We start from the raw sequence: 21,506 nt of genomic DNA, 5'->3' as shown, positions 1-21,506 counted from the left end.
CGATTTGTAAATAATTTCTGTTTTACTACCCTGCTTGTGTGGCTTATAGTGTGTTTTTGCACAACAAAACCACTTTCTAGATGTTTTTATCTGAAAAATAAATGCTTTACAACTTTGAACACACAAGCAGCAGTGAGCTGGGCCTGGGCCCATTCTGGGGTGAGTGCTGTGGCAATGGCACTGACCTGGCTTGTTAAAGCACTCCAGGTGTCTCCTCCAGTGCCTGCTGACCTCCCTGACCAGGGCCTCACTGTCTGGGGCCGAACTCTGCAGCTGCTGCAGCCTCTCCTCCAGGGTGTGTGTGGCCTCCAGCACAGGAGCTGGGTCTGAGAGCAAAAACACACGATGGAGAGGAATTTGCTATTATTCTATGAACCATTCCACACAAAACAGCCACTCACAAATAAAGAGAATTCAAAAGCTTGTACAGTGCATTCGGAAAGTACTCAGACCCTTTTACTTTTTCCGCATTTTGTTAAGTTACAACCTTATTCTAAAAATAATGTTGTTGTTGTTTTTTCCTCAATCTACACACAATACCCCATAATGACAAAGCAAAAACAGGTTTTTAGAAATTGTTGCAAATATATTACAAATAAAAAAATGGAAATATTACATTTACATAAGTATTCAGACCCGTTACTCAATACTTTGTTGAAGAACCTTTGGCAGAGATTACAGCCTCAGGTCTTCTTGAGTATGACGCAATAAGCTTGGCACACCTTTATTTAGGGAGTTTGTCCCATTATCCTATCAAGTTGTCAGGTTGGATGGGGAGCATTGCTGTACAGCTATTTTCAGGTCTTTCCAGAGATGTTCGATAGGGTTCAAGTCTGCCTGGGCCATGGAAGGACATTGAGACTTGTCCCAAAGCCACTTCTGCGTTGTCTTGGCTGTGTGCTTAGGTTTGTTGTCCTGTTGGAAGGTGAACCTTCATCCCAGTCTGAGGTCCTTAGCGCTCCGGAGCAGGTTGTCATCGAGGATCTCCCTTTACTTTGCTCCGTTCATCGTTCCCTCATTCCTGACTAGTCTCCCAGTGCCTGCCTCTGAAAAACATCCCCACAACATGATCCTGCCACCACCATGCTTCACCGTAGGGATGGTGCCAGGTTTCCTCCAGACGTGACGCTTGGTATTATTGTGTTGTGGCTATGACTACAGACCCGTAGCACTCACGTCCGTAGCCATGAAGTGCTTTGAAATGTTGGTAATGGCTCACATCAACACCATTATCCCGGAAACCCTAGACCCACTACAATTTGCATACCGCCCAAACAGATCCACAGATGACGCTATCTCTATTGCACTCCACACTGCCCTTTCCCACCTGGACAAAAGGAACACTTATGTGAGAATGCTATTCATTGACTACAGCTTAGCGTTCAACACCATAGTACCCTCAAAGCACATCACTAAGCTAAGGATCCTGTGACTAAACACCTCTCTCTGCAACTGGATCCTGGACTTCCTGACGGGCCATCCCCAGATGTTGAGGGTAGGTAGCAACACATCTGCCACGCTGATCCTCAACACTGGAGCCCCTCAGGGGTGCGTGCTCAGTCCCCTCCTGTACTCAATGTTCACCCACGACTGTATGGCCAGGCACGACTCCAACACCATCATTAAGTTTGCAGACGACAACAGTGGTAGGCCTGATCACCGACAACGACGAGACAGCCTATAGAGAGGTCAGAGACCTGGCCGGATGGTGCCAGAATAACAACCTATTCTTCAACGTAACCAAGACTAAGGAGATGATTGTGGACTACAGGAAAAAGAGGGCCGAGCACGCCCCCATTCTCATCGACGGGTCTGTAGTGGAGCAGGTTGAGAGCTTCAAGTTCCTTGGTGTCCACATCAACAACAAAACTAGAATGGAAACTAAAAAGATTTGGCATGGGTCCTCAGATCCTCAAAAAGTTCTATAGCTGCAACATCGAGAGCATCCTGACTGGTTGCATCACTGCCTGGTACGGCAACTGCTCGGCCTCTGACCGCAAAGCACTACAGAGGGTAGTGCGTACGGCCCAGTACATCACTGGGGCTAAGCTGCCTGTCATCCAGGACCTCTACACCAGATGGTGTCAGAGGAAGGCCCTAAAAATTGTCAAAGACCCCAGCCACCCCAGTCATAGACGGTTCTCTCTACTACCACATGGCAAGTGGTACCGGAGTGCCAATTCTGGAACAAAAAGGCTTCTCAACAGTTTTTACCCCCAAGCCATAAGACTCCTGAACAGGTAATCAAATGGCTACCCAGACTATTTGCATTGTGTGCCCCCCAAGCCGCTTCTTTTTTACGCTGCTGCTACTCTCCGTTTATCATATACCATAATTTGCAAATAAATTCATTAAATATCCTACAATGTGATTTTCTGGATTTTTTCTCATTTTGTCTGTCATAGTTGAAGTGTACCTATGATGAAAATTACAGGCCTCTCTTATCTTTTTAAGTGGGAGAACTTGCACAATTGGTGGCTGACTAAATACTTTTTTGCCCCACTGTATGTAAATAAGGTATTATTTTGATATAATTTTTTTTTCTTCTAAAAACCTGTTTTCGCTTTGTCATTATGGGGTATTGTGTGTAGATTGATGAACATTTTTTATTTAATCAATTTTAGAATAAGTCTGTAACGTAACAAAATGTGCAAGTCAAGGGGTCTGAATACTTTCTGAACGCACTGTACATCTGAACATAATGTAAAAATGGTCAAGTATAAACACTTCAGTCAAGTGAATTTCATTGCAGTCTATTTGATCAAATATGATGAGATATCACAATTATCCTGGTTCTGCTGTCAAAATACTTATCCTATTATTCAACTTGTGTCAGGATCTTTAAAATGTAACTTTTTAAACAGCCTACTATCCCAAATCCTGCATGAGACAGTACAGGACAGTGCATCATATGCGCTCCTTCACAGCAGTATCAACAGTAGGAGACAGAATCCCACTGAGAAATTGTTCCCAAGAGTGTCTCTGGAATTCACTCAAATGAGATGCCTTTGAAAATCTCACAGGCTGGGCCTAATGACATGAATAGACTAAACTACTGAGATCAAATTCAATGGAGAGCATAACCTAAATGTATAAATTCATTAAAAAGTAAACCGCATAGATTGCAGTAGAATATGACACGCACTTTAGTCCCGAGTATACACCTAAACAAAGTGTGGAAAAAGTCTGCTCCTGAAACGAACAGAAAAAAAAAGAAGCTGGATTCTTTAGCACAACAGAGGAGCTGCTTTGCAATGCATGTGCAGCAGAGCTGGGCCCCATGGGGCCAACTAGGAGTCTGTTTCTCTGCTAACAAGTCTCCTCTGTATCATTTGATCATTTAAATTATTATGCCAGGAATTCTCAGGAGGCGACTCGGCACTCCACTTCACAGGGCTGTTTTTAATCTTCCCTTCCCTTTCTTCCCCTCCCGAAAAGTTCAACAGCTCTGAGAGAGAGAGCTGCTCCTGTTGTGTACCTGCATGCCGCACACCAAAGGAGGTGACTTCTAGTGCCAAAGCACAGAGAGAGAGGCTCAGGGGAGCTGTCTGACAAGGAGGAAGGGAGGATGTAGAGACACACACCAGCCCTTTAAAACTCCAAAAGAGGAGGGGAAATCGCTGCTTTGCTGCACAAACTTTTCTCCCGCAGCTTTCATCCGTTCGTCTTTCTGCTGCTGTGTGGATCACAATCGTATCCTTTCATAGCATGGGCACAGACAGAACTGACTTTTCAGAGAGCCTAACCACAGACGTTTACACTTCAACAGACACCACTGAGACAAGACAGCCAAGACTAAACAGGCCACAGAAACACAACAGTCAAACGTACAAACACTTATCAGGGACGCACAAGTTTAAATAAGCAATTTGTTGAAAGACTTCCACAGCCACTTGACATATCTGAAGTTTCATCAGAAACACTTGGTCAGAGATAACCGATTGAACCATTTTTTCCCAGGACCATTTACAGTAAAATTAGCCTTCTGCGTGTCTATGTTCACTGTTACACCAACACTGGAGATATTGCATCAGTCACATGGGACATCACACTGAAGAGAAAAGCTCTTCTTAGACAAACAGGATGACTTAAAACAGTGCTATTCACATCGACCCACTGTCACAGAAATCCCTTTATCAGCCTCTTTTCCATATATCCTTTTAACCTTCCCTGATCAAAACGCAGAGATTACGGTAGGCTCTCATACGTGGACAAGCAGGGATTATCAATCAGTGGCTAAATCAAATTTAAAGTGACGGTAGATAAACTACATGACCAAAAGTCTGTGGACACCTGCTCGTCGAACATCTCATTCCAAAACCATGGGCATGAAGAGGCGACTCCAGGATACTGGGCATCTATGCAGAATTCCTCTGTCCAGTGTGTGTTCTTTTGCCCATCTTAATATTTTCTTTTCATTGGACAGTCTGAGATTTGGCTTTTTCTTTGCAACTCTGGCTAAAAGGCTAGCATCCCGTAGTCACCTCTTCACTGTTGACGTTGAGACTGGTGTTTTAATGAAGTACTATTTAATGAAGCTGCCAGTTGAGGACTTGTGAGGCGTCTGTTTCTCAAACTAGACACTCTACTGTACTTGTCCTCTTGCTCAGTTGTGCACCAGGGCCTCCCACTCCTCTTTCTATTCTGGTTAGAGCCAGTTTGCGCTGTTCTGTGAAGGGAGTAGTACACAGCATTGTACAAGATCTTCAGTTTCTTGGAAATTTCTCCCATGGAATAACCTTAATTTCCCAGAAAAGAATAGACTGACGAGTTTCAGAAGAAAGGTCTTTGTTTCCCGCCATTTTGAGCCTGTTATCGAACCCACAAATGCTGATGCTCCAGATACTCAACTAGTCTGAAGAAGGCCACTTTTATTGCTTCTTTAATCTGAACAACAGTTGTAAAAGGGTTTTCTAATGATCAATTAGCTTTTTAAAATGACAGCTAATCCAAGTTTAACACAACTTGCCATTGGAACACAGGAGTGATGGTTGCTGATAATGGGCCTCTGTACGCCTATGTAGATATTCCATTAAAAAAAATATATTTCGTTTCCCGCTACAATAGTCATTTACAACATTAACAATGTATACACTGTATTTCTGATCAATTTAATGTTATTTTAATAGACAAAATGTGCTTCTTTCAAAAACAAGGAAATGTCCAAGTGATCCCAAACTTTTGAACGGTAAAATATACATATATGCGTCCATCTCAGTGAACTGATCCATCGCGGAGGCCTAAACTAAAAGCCAATTTATGCTTGAACCGAAAATATGGTTGGAGGCTCCATGTTGGAGGCTCCAAATCGAGCTCTGTACCACATCACCATGCCCCTCCCAAATGTTGCAACAATGCGGAGAGATCTGTATAGCTCCGCATTGACATGATTGGTTGACAGTAGGTGGGCGCGGCACATCCTGTATAAACACAAACGCACTTCCTTGACAACAGCTCTGCACTGCTCGGTGAAGCACAAGAAGTGAATGCCCTGATTTCTGCATATCACCGTAAATCTGCATGGCCAATGCAGACGTCGGATTGACAAATTGTTAGCGTTTGATTGTTAGTGTATATTCACCATTACATATACCGTTAATCCCTAATCTACAATGTTTGTTACATTGGTCACGGTAATTACTTTGATGCTTTCAATATTATTCCAGTCTTTCTGTTCTCATTGTCTGAGTGGACACATTGTTTGCACAACCTATGGTACACTTGTGAGAAACAAGTTTTGATATATTTCATTCCATTTACGAGTTTTGTCAATTTAGTCATTGTCTTTTGTTTGGTGCTCTCCTGTCAATTTTGAGTAAGGACGCGCACGCATAGAAGTAGTCTATAGGCTACCAGCTGTCTCCCTTTCGATAACCACTCAGCGTGAATGCGAAAAATGTCATGCTCTGATCCTGTGGAGAGGTCATAAAATGCGCTTGGCAGGGACTGAAATAGTTTCCGGTACTCATTTTGGGTGCTGGTACTGTTTATAATTTGGTGCAAGAGCTCCACAATACTTCTGAGCTAATATTCTATAAGAGGAACAGAAGCTCAAGCAGTAGAACATTTGAGGTGCCAATACTCAGCTCCGGTGAGCTCATCCCCAAGTCAAGCACTGCTTCTTATCCCTTGCAAATAGCCTACAGCTGTGTCTGTCCGGAGCTCACTGGCGGGGTAACTCTGAGGGCCCAGAATATTTTACACAATGTTGCAGATAGGCCATGTGCAGCCAATGTGATTTCTAGGATATACATTTTTATCAGGATGCTTTCTACCTGCAGGCTGCAATGTTTTCATTTGTTGACTTTATATAGGCTATTTTACATAGTTGGTAATGGCAAATAAGTAACTTTTTAGGGTTGTATCATTTTGATTAACCACATGACAATGTTGAGATATGAAGACTTATAAATGAAATGAAACTGTTTCACGCAAATTTACATATGAAAACCATAACTGGCACGCAGATCGGTAGAAATTGTAAGATACATTTTCATTCAACATGAGAAAGGTTGCTGACTCCTTATGTAGCCTATTAACTTCAGGGGGGTAATGGCAGAATCTGCGAAAGCCAGCAGGAGCGGGAGGAGAATAGTTGGGTCAGCTAAGTTTTTTTTCTCTTCTGGTTATCTAGATCTCTGGCGCCCTCGTGAGGCATGTCTTATTTCATCAAACCATAAACTTTAAGTATAAGACAGGCTCAATGCATATAGATTATTTTATTAAAACACATAGGGTGTGTCTATATATGGAAAAATACTTAAAAAATGTCAACCAATCCATTGGTAGAAAGAACAGACGACTTTCGGTGGACCAAGATGTTTTTTAGTCGGGGACAGTCCTAAAGAAGTATAATTGATTAACTGTTTTATGAGGTCTTTCTATAGAAATAAAAAAAAATGTTGCTTGTTTCCCTCCAGAGTAGAATAGAAAACAGCACTTGAATCAGACATTATTTTAGGGATACTATGGTTTGTGCATGTGCCTTAAAGTGTTTTTTTTCCCTTTTCTTCATGTGTTGGTCATAGTAAGTCATTTTTGATGATGCTGTGATGAAACAATTTCCCCAGTTGGGATTAATAAAGTAACACTCTACTCTCGGATGTTGCTTGTAGAGGCAGTATGGAACTTGGTAGTGAGTGTTGCAATCGAGGACAGACGATTTTTAGGTGCTTCTGCACTCGGTGGTCCTGTTCTGTGAGCTTGTGTGGCCTACCACTTCGGGGCTGAACCATTGTTGCTCCTAGATGTTTCCACTTCACAATAACAGCACTTGCAGTTGACCGAGGCAGCTCTAGCAGGGCAGAAATATGACAAACTGACTTGTTGGGAAGGTGGCATCCTATGACGGTGCCACGTTGAAAGTCACTGAGCTTCTCATTAAGGCCATTCTACTGCCAATGTTTGTTTATGGAGATTGCATGGCTGTGTGCTTGATTTTACACACCTGTCAATAACGGGTGTGGCTGAAATAGCCGAATCCACTAATTTGAAGGGGTGTCCACATTCTGCTGTATATATAGTGTATATGGTAGATCTGTATACAAAATTAACCCAGTCAAAGAGGAGAGCAGCAGGGGTACTCTGAGGGACCAGGGTGTAGCTCTGAAAGCTGGGCAATCATTTGGGGGAGAGTCAAAGAAGACTGCTGATAATGAAAGAGAACAGGGCTACTAATTGACGTTGCTAATATGCAGTGCTGGATATTCCTTTAAGAGCAAATCTCTAACCGTAAATCTTTACTAAAAAAGGAATATTAAATAATTTAATGGAGTTAATGGAGTACACTATCCTGCCATTATACCTAGAATGACTTAATCCCAATCATGAAGCGAACCATGGCCGACCCACCATTATGTACAGAAGTCAGTCATATCGTTATCTATGCAACTACAGTAAATGTTTTAATTCAGCCCTTATCTTAATTATGATTGATTGGACATCTGCCCTGAGGTCATGATAACAGATAGCATAACAGCACCTCATTGAGGGTCATAAATCGTAGCACATTAATACATCATATTCTTCAGTGAAACATGGTTCATTACCACATGAATCACAGTGACTGAGAGAAGGTGTTGATGAACAGAATTTTATGAGGAGGTTCAGAGGTCATTCTGGACACACACACGCCTGCTGTCCTCGCAGTATACCAGCAAAGACAAGTTGGCATTCAGGATCCTGGCATCATTTGTACTTCACCACAGTTCTTTAAAAAGTTCTACCTGGTTTGGTGTTATTGTGTAAGCTATCATAGAATCTATGTGTGTGTGGTCTCATCATCTACATTGTTTACACTGTGAGCAGAGTTTGCATCAGCGTTACAGATGAGATAAAGGGCTTCCATGGCTGGTTCCTAGCAGCCACTGGTCTGGTGTTACTCTGCTATTGCTCATCCCACAGCAGGGGGGAGCTCTCTGGGTGCTGGGTGTTGCTCCTTGACAGGCCAGGGCTAGCCTGGTCACCACAGATCTGTTTGTGCTGGATAGCTAACTCCTATGGTTGTTCCTATGAAGTTGGATATAGAACAGGCTTGGCCAGGGCCCATTGTGTTTTTGTCCACATAGAAACTGTGTCTGGTGGGACAGACAGGTCCCAAACGTGTGTCTGGGTGGGCGGTGGTGGTGCGTAGGAGTGGACGAGGGTGGCGTGAGCCAAGACAAGCAGGTGTGTTGGGGCGGTCCGTCTTGGCCCTGTCAGCGATACACCATCATTAGGCGGTGTGGGCTCAGCGGGGTGCACCATTACGTCTCCCTGGGCCCTGTGTAATTACGCTCTGACATAATTAACCCAGCAAGCCCATTAGCCAAGCGCTGGCTGGCTGGAGAGAGGAAAAAAACTCTATAATTATGTGTTGTGCGTGTGTTAATGAGGCCAGCTGTGTTCCCATCATACAACACGAACAAATTAATTTATAAGGCTGTGCTTCAAGGTTTTTTTATTTTCATTCAAAACAGTCTTGTTTTTGTTTTTTGTTTTTCTCCAAGTGGTCTTCAAGGTCCAAAAACATAATTTTCTGCTGTTGCAACAAACCGTAACACTGTCATGGACAGAAACTAGGTTGACTGAACTGTTAGTCCTTAGTTCAACCTTCAAAGACAAAGTGCATCATCAAAATGGCTACCTTTGAAAAAGGTTATTTTTTAGTTTAATTTTAAATGCTAACAAACTTAGAGTACGGGAGTCTCCATCCAAAGCAGCTAAAGTCTAATAGTCTTTACAAAGTCATCTATTCTTTTAACAACTGCAGTCACTTGCACTCACAAGGTACAATTATTTAATGTCTATCCTTGTTTCAACCTAGATTATATAGATTTTTGTAGCTACAATAAAACCATTTAACAAAATATTAACTTTGACAAGCAGGTGTCCATATACTTTTGGTAATGTAGTGTATCTCTCCCAGGAAATACAAAAATCCTAATACTACAGTAAAATCAGTAGGTTTCTGTGCTGTCTTTTCAATACTACACACCTGATATTCAGAGAGCAGAACAAACGTTTGTCCCTTGACGTCTTGATGTGAAGAAGAGAGTGAAAGATAAAGAAACAGAAAGAGTAATGGTGAAAGAAGAGTCTTTCACTGACAGACAAGCTGAAAGAGACACTCTTTAACATGCTCTGCTGTATGTGTTCCACACATGCCTTTGTCTGGCAGACTGAAGGACATAGACGGCATTACATCAATAACTAGTGTCTCTACAACAATGTCAAAAGACACTCTTAGAAATATACATTAACAAAAAACTAACTCCACCACTTTAATTGATAGAGTAAGCGTTCATGTTTTCTTTCTGCATTACAAAACTAATAAGCAATAACTGTTTCGTGAACAACTGAAGTCATGTAGACTTCAGAGCTTGAGTGTCAGTCTCACCATTATATAGACTATATATACAAAAGTACGTGGACAAATTCCATTCAACTATTCAATATTATTTTTTTAGTAAAGATTTACGGTTAGAGATTTGCTCTTAAAGGAATATCCAGCACTGCATATTAGCAACTTCAATTAGTAGCCCTGTTCTCTTTCATTATCAGCAGTCTTCTTTGACTCTCCCCCAAATGATTGCCCAGCTTTCAGAGCTACACCCTGGTCCCTCAGAGTACCCCTGCTGCTCCCCTCTTTGACTGGGTTCATTTTGTATACAGATCTACCATATACACTATATATACAGCAGTAAGTGGACACCCCTTCAAATTAGTGGATTCGGCTATTTCAGCCACACCCGTTGCGGACAGGTGTATAAAATCAAGCACACAGCCATGCAATCTCCATAAACAAACATTGGCAGTAGAATGGCCTTAATGAGAAGCTCAGTGACTTTCAACGTGGCACCGTCATAGGATGCCACCTTCCCGTCATATTTCTGTCCTGCTAGAACTGCAAGTGCTGTTATTGTGACGTGGAAACATCTAGCAGCAACAATGTTTCAGCCATGAAGTGGTAGGCCACACAAGCTCACAAAACGGGACATAGCTCTGAAGCAACACTCACTACCGAGTTCCAAAATGCCTCTGGAAGCGACGTCAGCATAATAACTGTTCGTCGGGAGCTTCATGAAATGAGTTTCCATGGCCGAGCAGCCACAACACAAGCCTAAGATCACCATGTGCAATACCAAGCGTCGGCTGGGGTGGTGTAAAGCTCGCCACCATTGAACCCTACCTGTCTGAATGCATAGCGCCAACTGTAAAGTTGGGTGGAGGAGGAATAATGGTCTGGGGCTGTTTTTCATGGTTCAGGTTAGGCCCCTTAGTTCCCGTGAAGGGAAATCTTAACACTACAGCATACAATGACATTATAGATGATTACGTGCTTCCAACTTTGTGGCAACAGTTTGGGGAAGGCCCTTTCCTGTTTCAACATGACAATTCCCCCGTGCACAAAGCTAGGTCCATTCAGAAATGGTTTGTCGATATCAGTGTGGAAGAACTTGACTGGCCTGCACAAAGCCCTGATCTCAACCCCGTCAAACACCTTTGGGATGAATTGGAAGTCCGACTGCGAGCCAGGCCTAATCGCCCAACATCAGTGCCCGACCTCACTAATGCTCTTGTGGCTGAATGGAAGTCCCCACATTAATGTTCCAAAAATCTAGTGGAAAGCCTTCCCAGAAGAGTGGAGGCTATTATAGCAGCAAAGGGTGGACCAAATCCATATGAATGAATGATTTTGGAATGAGATGTTTGACGAGCAGGTGTCCATATACTTTTGGTAATGTAGTGTATCTCTCCCTCCACACACACACACACACACACACTTCCTCTCTGTTCTGAGAACACACTCTACCGGTCCCTCTGGGGGTCTCTGCTCCACGGGGATCCATTGGAGAGGCCCAGCTCTTTTATGAACATAATGGATTATTAAGCACCTCAAACATCTCCTGGGCCTTTGTTTATTACTGCTCTTATTAATCACTTGTGCAGAATGTCGTCCCGCCCAAAGGAGCTTTCATTTTCAAAACCGCCACAAACATGGCACACACACATAGCTCTCTGAGTTCCCTCATCTTCTATGGAATGTACTCAGCAGCACACTTATTATACAAATCCCCTCAATACCTTACAGGCGTCCATAAGCCTCTCTCTCTCTCTCTCTCAGGTGTCTGCCAACATATATAGAGAGATACAAGGGGAAAGTAATGCTATTTTAATAGAATAGGGTCAACGCAACAGTCAATAACGCTCTGTTCTTACAACCTTGGAGCCAAAGGAAATAACCAACGGACTGAAATATGTACTGCACTTACAATCTCGCAGGCCAAGGAGACTTCAATACATGAATGTTCACTGTGCAATGAAGTCACAAAGCCATGATGGAATTGTGTGTATACAGTTGTTGTACCTGGTCCTTGAACCTGTACCATGCAGTAGTATTTTATCACCACTAGCAAGCACTGTTGGCCCAACGTTTCAGCTGATGCAGATCTCAGCCCTGCCAAGGGCCCAACAAACATAAAACACACGCAGGCGCGCACACACACAAACATACGAGTGCATTCAGATCAGCACCTCTTCACACACAGTAAGTGAGCTCCCTGCTCAGATGAAAGGTACTGTGTTATTCAGGAGAGATGGAGGTAGAGAGAGAGAGAGAGAGAGAGAGAGAGAGAGGGGGATGGGTGATCCTGAGGGAGGAGCGTGAGTAAAGAGAGGGGAGGCAGAGCAAACACCTGGAGCGCCAGTCTCAGGGCTACGCTCCTGGCGACAAGGCCCGCTCCTCTTCTCACAGTGACAGGTACAAACAGCAAGGTTCAAACACTGTCTCAGAGTCAGAGACACTCACACAGGAGGGAGAGTGAGGGATAGAGATCAGGAGAGATCAGGAGAGATGAGGAGAGATGAGCAGAGATCAGGAGAGACCAGGAGAGTTGAGGGGAGATGAGGAGAGGAGAGACCAGGAGAGTTGAGGGGAGATCAGGAGAGACCAGGAGAGATCAGGAGAGACCAAGAGCGATGAGAAGATACCAGGATAGACCAGGAGAGACGAGAAGAGACCAGGAGAGATGAGGAGAGACCAGGAGAGATGAGGAGAGACCGGGAGAGATGAGGAGAGACCGGGAGAGAGGTGTAGCTCTGGAGAGCCAATGCAGTCATGGAAACTGTCACTGTTTTTCACATTCTGTGATGGAGAACTAGTTTATTTACACTGATCAAAAGGTATGGAGGTGAAAATAGAAACAATGAAGCATTGTATACAAGTATTTTTCCAGGCCTGATATGCGTCTTAAAATGCATGACATTATGATTCTGGTGTGTGACAGTTGGGCTTGGAGACCCAATAGTAGTTTTTTTATTTGTATAACATTTTCAAGGTGTTCTCATTGCTCAGACCATATACAAAAACATATACTGTTCCCCATAAAATGCATAGGATGTAGTGGAGTTGCCTCATAGAGCATGCCCTGTAGAACTGTTCATGATACCGGTCCAGGTTGCCATAGTCACATTGTCGTGCTACATGTATTTCTTTGTCACAGGAAACAACACCGCTCTGCACCACTCTGGGTGGTACCACTAAAGCTAGCTAACTTCATGATGTGTTCATATCCTATCTGGATGGAGTTAGGACCACAGAAATCTTATTCAATTACTAGAGGGGCTATGCCATAAATTCTCGAAGTTCCAGAATGAAGTGAAAATGGCAGCCATATTGTTCAGGGAGAAATCCAAACCAGTCTAATTGGAATGAATGACAGTATAGCCATTATCCTAATTTTACTTATGTAGGGAAATAAAACAAAGGCATGTGATACTCTATATCAAAAATTGTATTGTATCATATAATTATTGTCAACCTAAAATATTGTTATATTATCATAAATACAGTTTATATGGGTTTTATACCAATTTCCAGTATAAGTAGCCTCTAAAATATATGTAAACACACCATAAATGTCAAAAATACACAAGTGAAGCTGAGTCCAGACACATCAAATATAATGATAGCTATCTTGTTTAGCAGCTGGGAATTGATACACTTGCTGACTTTACAGTAAAAACAAAAGCCAAATCATAACAAAATATGAAGAATGAGCCATTAGTATAGAGGATTTCTGTTGACATCAGCCGAAAGAGCAGAGTGATGTGTATGTTAGTGTCTGTATGTCTGCCCGTGTGTGTGTGTGTGTGTGTGTTCATAGGAGAGAGCGAGAGCGAGAGAGCAAGAGCGAGAGAGAGAGAGAGAGAGAGAGACAGAGAGAGAGAGAGCGAGAGAGAGAGAGAGATTGGTGACACACAGTGTATAGTATTTCCTCTGTCTATAACATTCATATGAATTGTGAAATTGAAAACAGCATCATAACATGTTCATCGTTATTGTGGATAACTGATACCTGACACCAAACGTCACTGCTAAATGGATACAACAGGTCACATATTGAGTTGCTGCCCTTGTCCCCCTCCACCTCCCTGGCTCTCCTTCTGCATTCATTAACTCTGCTGTCGGCTGCTCTCATTGGACCAATGGCCTTTGAGTGTCAGCAGACCGACCAGCATGCAAGGATCCTTTCAATTGAAATAAGAGGAGCGAGAGAAAAAAATGCCTGGCAATGAATAGTAATAACGGCATTAAGATTAACGAGCACGGTGTGTTAAGAATAATTGCGTCTGTCAGAATATTAAAAATACATGAGCTGGAGCATTTGTTTGGAGACTGGTGGGAAAGCAGCACATTGTTGTGTTTATAGGGGAGGAGGGAGATAAAGTGGGAACCACAGCCAACTGACTGTCCTCTGGTGTACCTGGAGCAATCCATTCTGGGAAGAGGGGGTGACCTTGGACAGGCCAGTGAGATGCACAATGATAAACAGACGTTGGATACCGCAGGCCCACCTCACAGTCACAGATGGCATATTCTGTGAGGGGGCCGATACACAAATACCCTACTTGTTGTTGTGACTCCTGTTTGGAATCAGATAGAGGTAAAGAATATCTGAAGGATAATAATTAACAGATTGAGACATTTAGCAATTAGCAGTTAACGACAATTATTGGTATAGCATTATGGGATTAGACAGCAAATAATAAAATCAGCAGTTTTTGCTTTTACTGCTGTGCAAAAAAACAACTCCAATATTAACTCCTTCTGTGTAGTAAGCCCAGGAGAAATCATCCATGCACACACCTGCAGTGACACACAGTATGAGAGCTAAGACTAGAGCCTCCGATGAGGGAAAGTCTCCTAGATGCTAATGCTAGCGCAGGTCTAGGTAAAATCAGATGGAGATGTGTGTCTGGATTTGCTAATGCAAGGACACCTGATGTAGCCAGAGAGGCCCACACTTTTAGACAAGGCTCAACCCCCAACCCGGACAATCAAAGATAACTGATTGTTGGGATTGGATGTCCACTTCAATGTCATATGTTTACAAATTACATCACATCACATTGGTCAAATGAACAGAAAATAGGAACTGATTAGAAAGTGAGTATGCATGCATGCGTGTGTGTGTGTGTGTGTGTGTGTGCGCGAAAGTAAAAGTAAATGTTCAATTCCATCCTTATAGCTACAAGGTTTCCGATACAGTTTAACCGCCACATGGTTTATGAGTACACTTTCTTGTCAATGCCTGTGTTGTCCTCCTTGCCTTACATTACCACTGTTGGTTCAGTCTGCTCTTGATAGAAAATGTGTTTATGACAAAATATAGCCCCTAAAACCATCCTGGGTCCTACATTAAGCCCTTGATACGTGAAAGTGTAGGTCAGGAAATCAAACTGAATAAATCTTAAAAGACATCAATTTCTTATCAAGAAAATAACTCAATTCAAAGTGTGTGGTGCAATATCAAGCAGGGGACTTCAATGAAAAATGGAGACCTTTAAAAGTAAGTCGCTATTTCTCCGACATCCACTTTTATCTTGAATTCATTAAATCTGTAAACAGCATTCTCTACTCTTGCCATGAGTGTTCCTCTGATCTAGCTGGAGATTGGACTGTGTTTTCCTCTCGTCTCCTGCAACAAAGAGCAATACTGTATAGTTTTCCCCGGCACCAAACAACAACAGAATAAACAGTCTTTCTCCCCATCCTTCGCGCCTTCTCTTTCTCTCTCACTTCCCCTGCTGGTCACATCAGGCTTGCGTTCCACACTAAGACAAGCTACAGTTGGCTTTTAATTGGCCCTCTGCAATCACCAGCCTATCCCCACAAGGATCGGCTCTCCTCAGCAATGCAACTCTCAAGGACCAGCACTCAGGTTTTGAAGTGGCCCCACACAGTCTTGGAAACCACAGAGAGCACCGACTCTAAAACATAGATAAGAGCTACGGTCTTATGATGTTACAGGATATTTAATCTGTATCAGAATGTTTTTAATGGCATTATACCCATAAATAACACAACAAGTTACTGTAACACACAGCTATTAATGTTCCCGATGTTGAAATAGGCCTACTCCCTCTTATCAATGTAACACACACAAGTACTGTTAAGGCTCAGACACACCAATAGCGTTTGTTGGTCGAGAGTACTTAGCACCTCTGAAAGTAATTTGCGAACTGAGTGCGCACAGCATGTAGAATCAAGTAAAGAATTATGGCGGGTGGTCCCTAAAACATTGATTGGCAGACAAACAAAGCAAAATCCGTGACAATAATAATAACCAATAATGAAATCATTACAATTGGTAAACTCTTCAAGCATTGTGTGTGTGTGTGTGTGTCTAAGAAAGTGCCATACTGGGCTACCAGAATAGCCATGTCCTGTCCAGAAACAACCCCTAGCCCCTCAACATCTGCTCTGTCAACTTTGTCCAACTGTCTGGAAGAGGTTAAGTCTTCGATGCAGAACAACTTCCTCCAACTCAACAGCAGCAAGACCGAGGCAACTCCTGCAGCATCCGCCCTGCCATCTCTCCTCAGTCATCACCAACCTGGGTTTGATATTCCGTGCACTTTCCTTCAATGCCCACATTAAATCACATATGTATAACATAATTCATAAGCCATGCCAAACTGCTTAATGCACCCAGGACCCGGCTCCAAACAAACCGTACCTTTTCCTGCCACGTACCACACCTTTGGAACTCCCTTCATGACAAGACTGTTCACTGTTGGGCTTTTAAAAATAAAAAAATCTATTTCATGCACTTTGAGTTAATTTATGCATCTGTCCTCGTGCTCCTAGACCTTAGTGCTGCTTTTGATACCATCGATCACCACATTCTTTTGGAGAGATTGGAAACCCAAATTGGTCTACACGGACAAGTTCAGGTCTGGTTTAGATCTTATCGGTTGAAAAGATATCAGTTTGTCTCTGTGGATGGTTTATCCTCTGACAAATCAACTGTACATTTTGGTGTTCCTCAAGGTTCTGTTTTAGGACCACTATTGTTTTCACTATATATTTTACCTCTTGGTGATGTCATTTGGAAACATCATGTTAACTTTCACTGCTATGCGGATGACACACAGCTGTACATTTCAATGAAACATGGTGAAGACCCAATGACAGCTTTGCACACTCTTGGCATTCTCTTATACCAGCTTCACCAGGAATGCTAAAAATAAAGAAAAACTCTTGAATGAGTAGGTGTTCTAAAACTTTTGACCGGTAGTGTAGGTAGCTAGGATATGTCAGTCTGCTAACAATTTACAGTTTGTTAATAAGTCAATACACACTAAATCTTATGCAAACATTTGAGAAATAATACTTTATCTTGGCATTGTGGCACGGTGTGTGCAGCTATTAATATATTAATTCATAGATAATAGATCTGTGGTGTGTATTTATGGGTGCCTTGGGAAGCCAGGCTTCCCCAAATAAAGTGTCTCTTTCGTCTCTCTGTGTTTCATACATTTTCTTGAATGTACAGTATCTCACCGGAGAAAGCATCCAAGAGAATGAAACAGCGCCCCTCTGTCTCAGTATGTGTAGCCCATTTATCAGATTCTGTCTGATCAAAAAGAGTATGACATTGTTGTTGCCCGTAGCATTGAATGCAAGGGAAGCCAGCGAGCATTTGGCCTCCCCTTGATCATTTGTTTTATAAAATAATAGCCAACTGAGTGAGCTCAGCTGTGAATGGTCCTGGTGCACCAAAAAAAAGTGTCAAAAGGAAGTTAGTTTGGATTTGGCTTCAAACCAATCACATCACATTAGAAGCTAAACATTAACAACACATCTCGTTGTGTAATTGTCCTCCGGTGGCTAGCTAAAATCGTGCATTCCTAAATTAGCCATGGATGGAGATAGGGATTTGGACTTGTGGTTTTACTTCATTCTCCATACTGGCTAATGATTATAACGGTGATTTAATTCTCCATACTGTCTAATGATTAGAACGGTGATTTAATTCTCCATACTGGCTAATGATTATAACTGTGATTTAACTCTCCATACTGGCTAATGATTATAACAGTGATTTAATTCTCCATACTGTCTAATGATTATAACAGTGATTTAATTATCCATACTGGCTAATGATTATAACAGTGATTTAATTCTCCATACTGGCTAATGATTATAACAGTGATTTAATTATCCATACTGGCTAATGATTATAACAGTGATTTAATTATCCATACTGGCTAATGATTATAACAGTGATTTAATTCTCCATACTGGCTAATGATTATAACAGTGATTTAATTCTCCATACTGGCTAATGATTATAACAGTGATTTAATTATACATACTGGCTAATGATTATAACAGTGATTTAATTATCCATACTGACTAATGATTATAACGGTGATTTAATTATCCATACTGTCTAATGATTATAACAGTGATTTAATTATCCATACTGGCTAATGATTATAACAGTGATTTAACTCTCCATACTGGCTAATGATTATAACAGTGATTTAACTCTCCATACTGTCTAATGATTAGAACGGTGATTTAATTCTCCATACTGGCTAATGATTAGAACGGTGATTTAATTATCCATACTGGCTAATGATTATAACAGTGATTTAATTATCCATACTGTCTAATGATTAGAACGGTGATTTAATTCTCCATACTGTCTAATGATTATAACGGTGATTTAATTCTCCATACTGACTAATGATTATAACAGTGATTTAATTATCCATACTGGCTAATGATTATAACAGTGATTTAATTCTCCATACTGTCTAATGATTAGAACGGTGATTTAATTCTCCATACTGTCTAATGATTATAACGGTGATTTAATTCTCCATACTGACTAATGATTATAACAGTGATTTAATTATCCATACTGGCTAATGATTATAACGGTGATTTTGATCAGACATTGTGCCCCTGGACTGAGAGGATGGACCTACTTTTTCTTTCTTTTTGTACTTTTTACTCTCTTTTCATGATATCCAATTGGTAGTTACAGTCTTGTCCATCGCTGCAACTCCCGTACCGACTCGGAGAGGCGAAGGTTGAGAGTCATCCAGCCTCCGAAACACGACCCTTAACCCGGAAGCCAGTCACACCAATGTGTCAGAGGAAACACCGTACAACTGGTGACCGAAGTCAGCATGCATGCGCCCGGGCCCAAGGACATCGGCACAAGGACATCCCGGCTGGCCAAAACCTCCCCTAACCCGGACAATGCTGGGCCAATTGTGTGTTGCCGCATGGGTCTCCCGGTCACGGCCGGCTGCGACACAGCCTGGGAACCCGGGTCTGTAGTGATGCTTCTAGCACAGAAATGCACTCGGGAGGCACGAGAGGATGGAAGTTCAACATGTAGCTAGATGTAGTACATTAATGTTAACTAGCTGGCCTGCCACATTGTTGCCCAATGAAAGGAAGTTAGGCTAGTGAGCAAGCATTTTAGCCAGGTAGCCTAGGACAATCAAATCTAAAAGCTTGTACTGCATGACAGTCATAAACCATTTAGGCAACATGAAAGAGGAGGATGGCATTGGTGTTTCTCTACAAGTAGGGCGAGTTAGGTTTTTCTACTTGCACGCACGCACACAGAAATCATTCGGATACCATGGACAGCCACATCATATTTAGCTAATGTTGATTGGACTAAATCGTTTTTGGTATCTTTTAGTTGTCACTGTATTAGGACTAAGCAGAGGTGATTAGATGATGTTGAAATGTTGAAGTTGAAATGGTGCTGGAATAGTGGAGGCAGCGCCTGTTTTCTTTGCGACTGGCGGTAACTCTCTGTGGTTCTAAATCAATAGTTGTTTAGTAGTCCGAAAATGTCAGAAACATGAACTTGCTTGACCATGCCGTAGGTCATGTAACTGTTTGGTACATGCGGTATGTTTTGTGGATGATGCTCTCAGGTTTTCTGATGAAACAAAGGTGTGTTTGAATTTATTCTGCCACTGTATCTTGTTATTGTCTCGGCCTTAGGCTTATATATCTTGGTGTCAGAGCATATGAACTAATAGGTTATACAGCAAACAACACAATTATCACAACACATTTTTGCCTGGCTTTGCTTCCCCAGTGATTTTACCCACACCCCGCTACTTTAATAGATTCATAGAATAGAGATAGAAGGGTGAACTCCTACTTTGAAAGGACATGAAGTGAAAGGACATGAAGTGTTGGCTGTGCACTTGACCAATGACAGGCATTCCAAATTTAACCCCGTCCACATGTGAAAGTTGAAATATCAAGTCGTTTTGGGTTTTATAGCAAAAACTGAAGAAAAAAAACAAGCCATTTTTTTATATTTCTATACAAAATGAAATAAACAAACTGTTTTCATGTTCCCGATTGCGCCGCTTTAACTTGGAAAGCAAACGATCAAAACGTACACAGACCGTTATCTAACCTCAGGAATCTTGACTTAATGTTGTCCATGACATAGGCTAATTAATTAACTTGACTGCTCTAACAACATAGACACCAAAATGTTCTGTCAATCTTCGAGATAAACATGAATTCCCGCACTTTGGCTGTTGTTCAGTCTTGTGCAGCATCACACAAGCTCTTTATCACTTGACTGTCATTCAGAAAATCCTTTCCTGAATCAGCTGATTGCGCGATAAAGTCCTCACATAACTAAACAGCTAGATAAAGGTGCATGAAACTATTATGCCTGATTATTGAAGAACCCCGTTAATGACAGTATACATTTTAGTTTTATTAGTCATGTTAAAGTTACTCTTTCAGTTAGAAGTATTCGATTTTGCAACCACATAATTATTTTGGATGTGTGCCCATGACAACTGTTTTCACACCATAAGATAGCGAGATATGTCACGACATCCGCCGCTCCTCTCCTTGTTCGGGCGGCGTTCGGCGATCGACGTCACCGGCTTTCTAGCCAGTGCCGCTCCATTTCTCATATGTCCATTTGTTTTGTCTTGTTCCATACACACCTGGTTTTTATTCCATAACCACACTGCATGTATTTAGTCCTCTGTTCCCCTCCATGTCTTTGTGTGTAATTGTTTATTGTTATGTGGATATTGTCAGGCGCCATACTTTTGTTACGTTCCGTGTTTTTGGCACGTTTATGTTTTTATGCACTGTCATTTTTGGACCGGAATAAAGGTGCGCCTGCTTACTACACTCTGCTCTCCTGCACCGGACTTCACTTCCCGTACACACCCCTAACAAGATACAAAATGTTAAGGAGGTACAGTACAATTCCGAAATCTCCATACAAAAAAAAAAAAGTGTACAACAGCAATATCCAGGAATTTTACAGGATCAAGTTCAATGTGCAATTAAATTGTTAAATGCTTAGTATATGGTACAACGACAAACAGTATCATAAATGTAAGAAAGAAAGGTAGTGTTTTATGTCACACGATTGTTGTCAAATTTGTGAAGACTCCAAGCATGAGAAACCGTTTAAACATACACTACCGTTCAAAAGTTTGGGGTCACTTAGAAATGTCCTGATTTTAGAAAGAAAAACACTTTTTTTGTCCATTAAAATATCAAAATCGATCAGAAATACAGTGTAGACATTGTTAATGTTGTAAATGACTATTGTAGCTGGAAATGGCAGATTTTTTTAATGGAATATCTACATAGGGGTACAGAGACCCATTATCAGCAACCATTACTCCTGTGTTCCAATGGCACGTTGTGT

General features: G+C 41.8%; 1 protein-coding gene across 2 annotated transcripts in view; it reads right to left on the bottom strand.

Annotated features, from left to right (window-relative positions):
- Nucleotides 1-21,506, bottom strand: part of LOC110525518 (homeobox protein cut-like 2) — a 116,796-nt gene that overhangs the window by 15,212 nt on the left and 80,078 nt on the right. For both annotated transcript variants that reach the window (XM_036979644.2, XM_036979645.2), the window contains exon 5: nucleotides 186-326. In XM_036979644.2, coding sequence (XP_036835539.2) covers nucleotides 186-326 — 141 coding nt within the window. The remainder of the gene's footprint in view (nucleotides 1-185; nucleotides 327-21,506) is intronic.

Source organism: Oncorhynchus mykiss, chromosome 6 (assembly GCF_057628025.1).
Source record: "Oncorhynchus mykiss isolate SJ-2025 chromosome 6, ASM5762802v1, whole genome shotgun sequence".
Lineage (NCBI taxonomy): Eukaryota > Metazoa > Chordata > Actinopteri > Salmoniformes > Salmonidae > Oncorhynchus > Oncorhynchus mykiss.
This window is presented reverse-complemented; position numbering and strand designations above follow the sequence as displayed.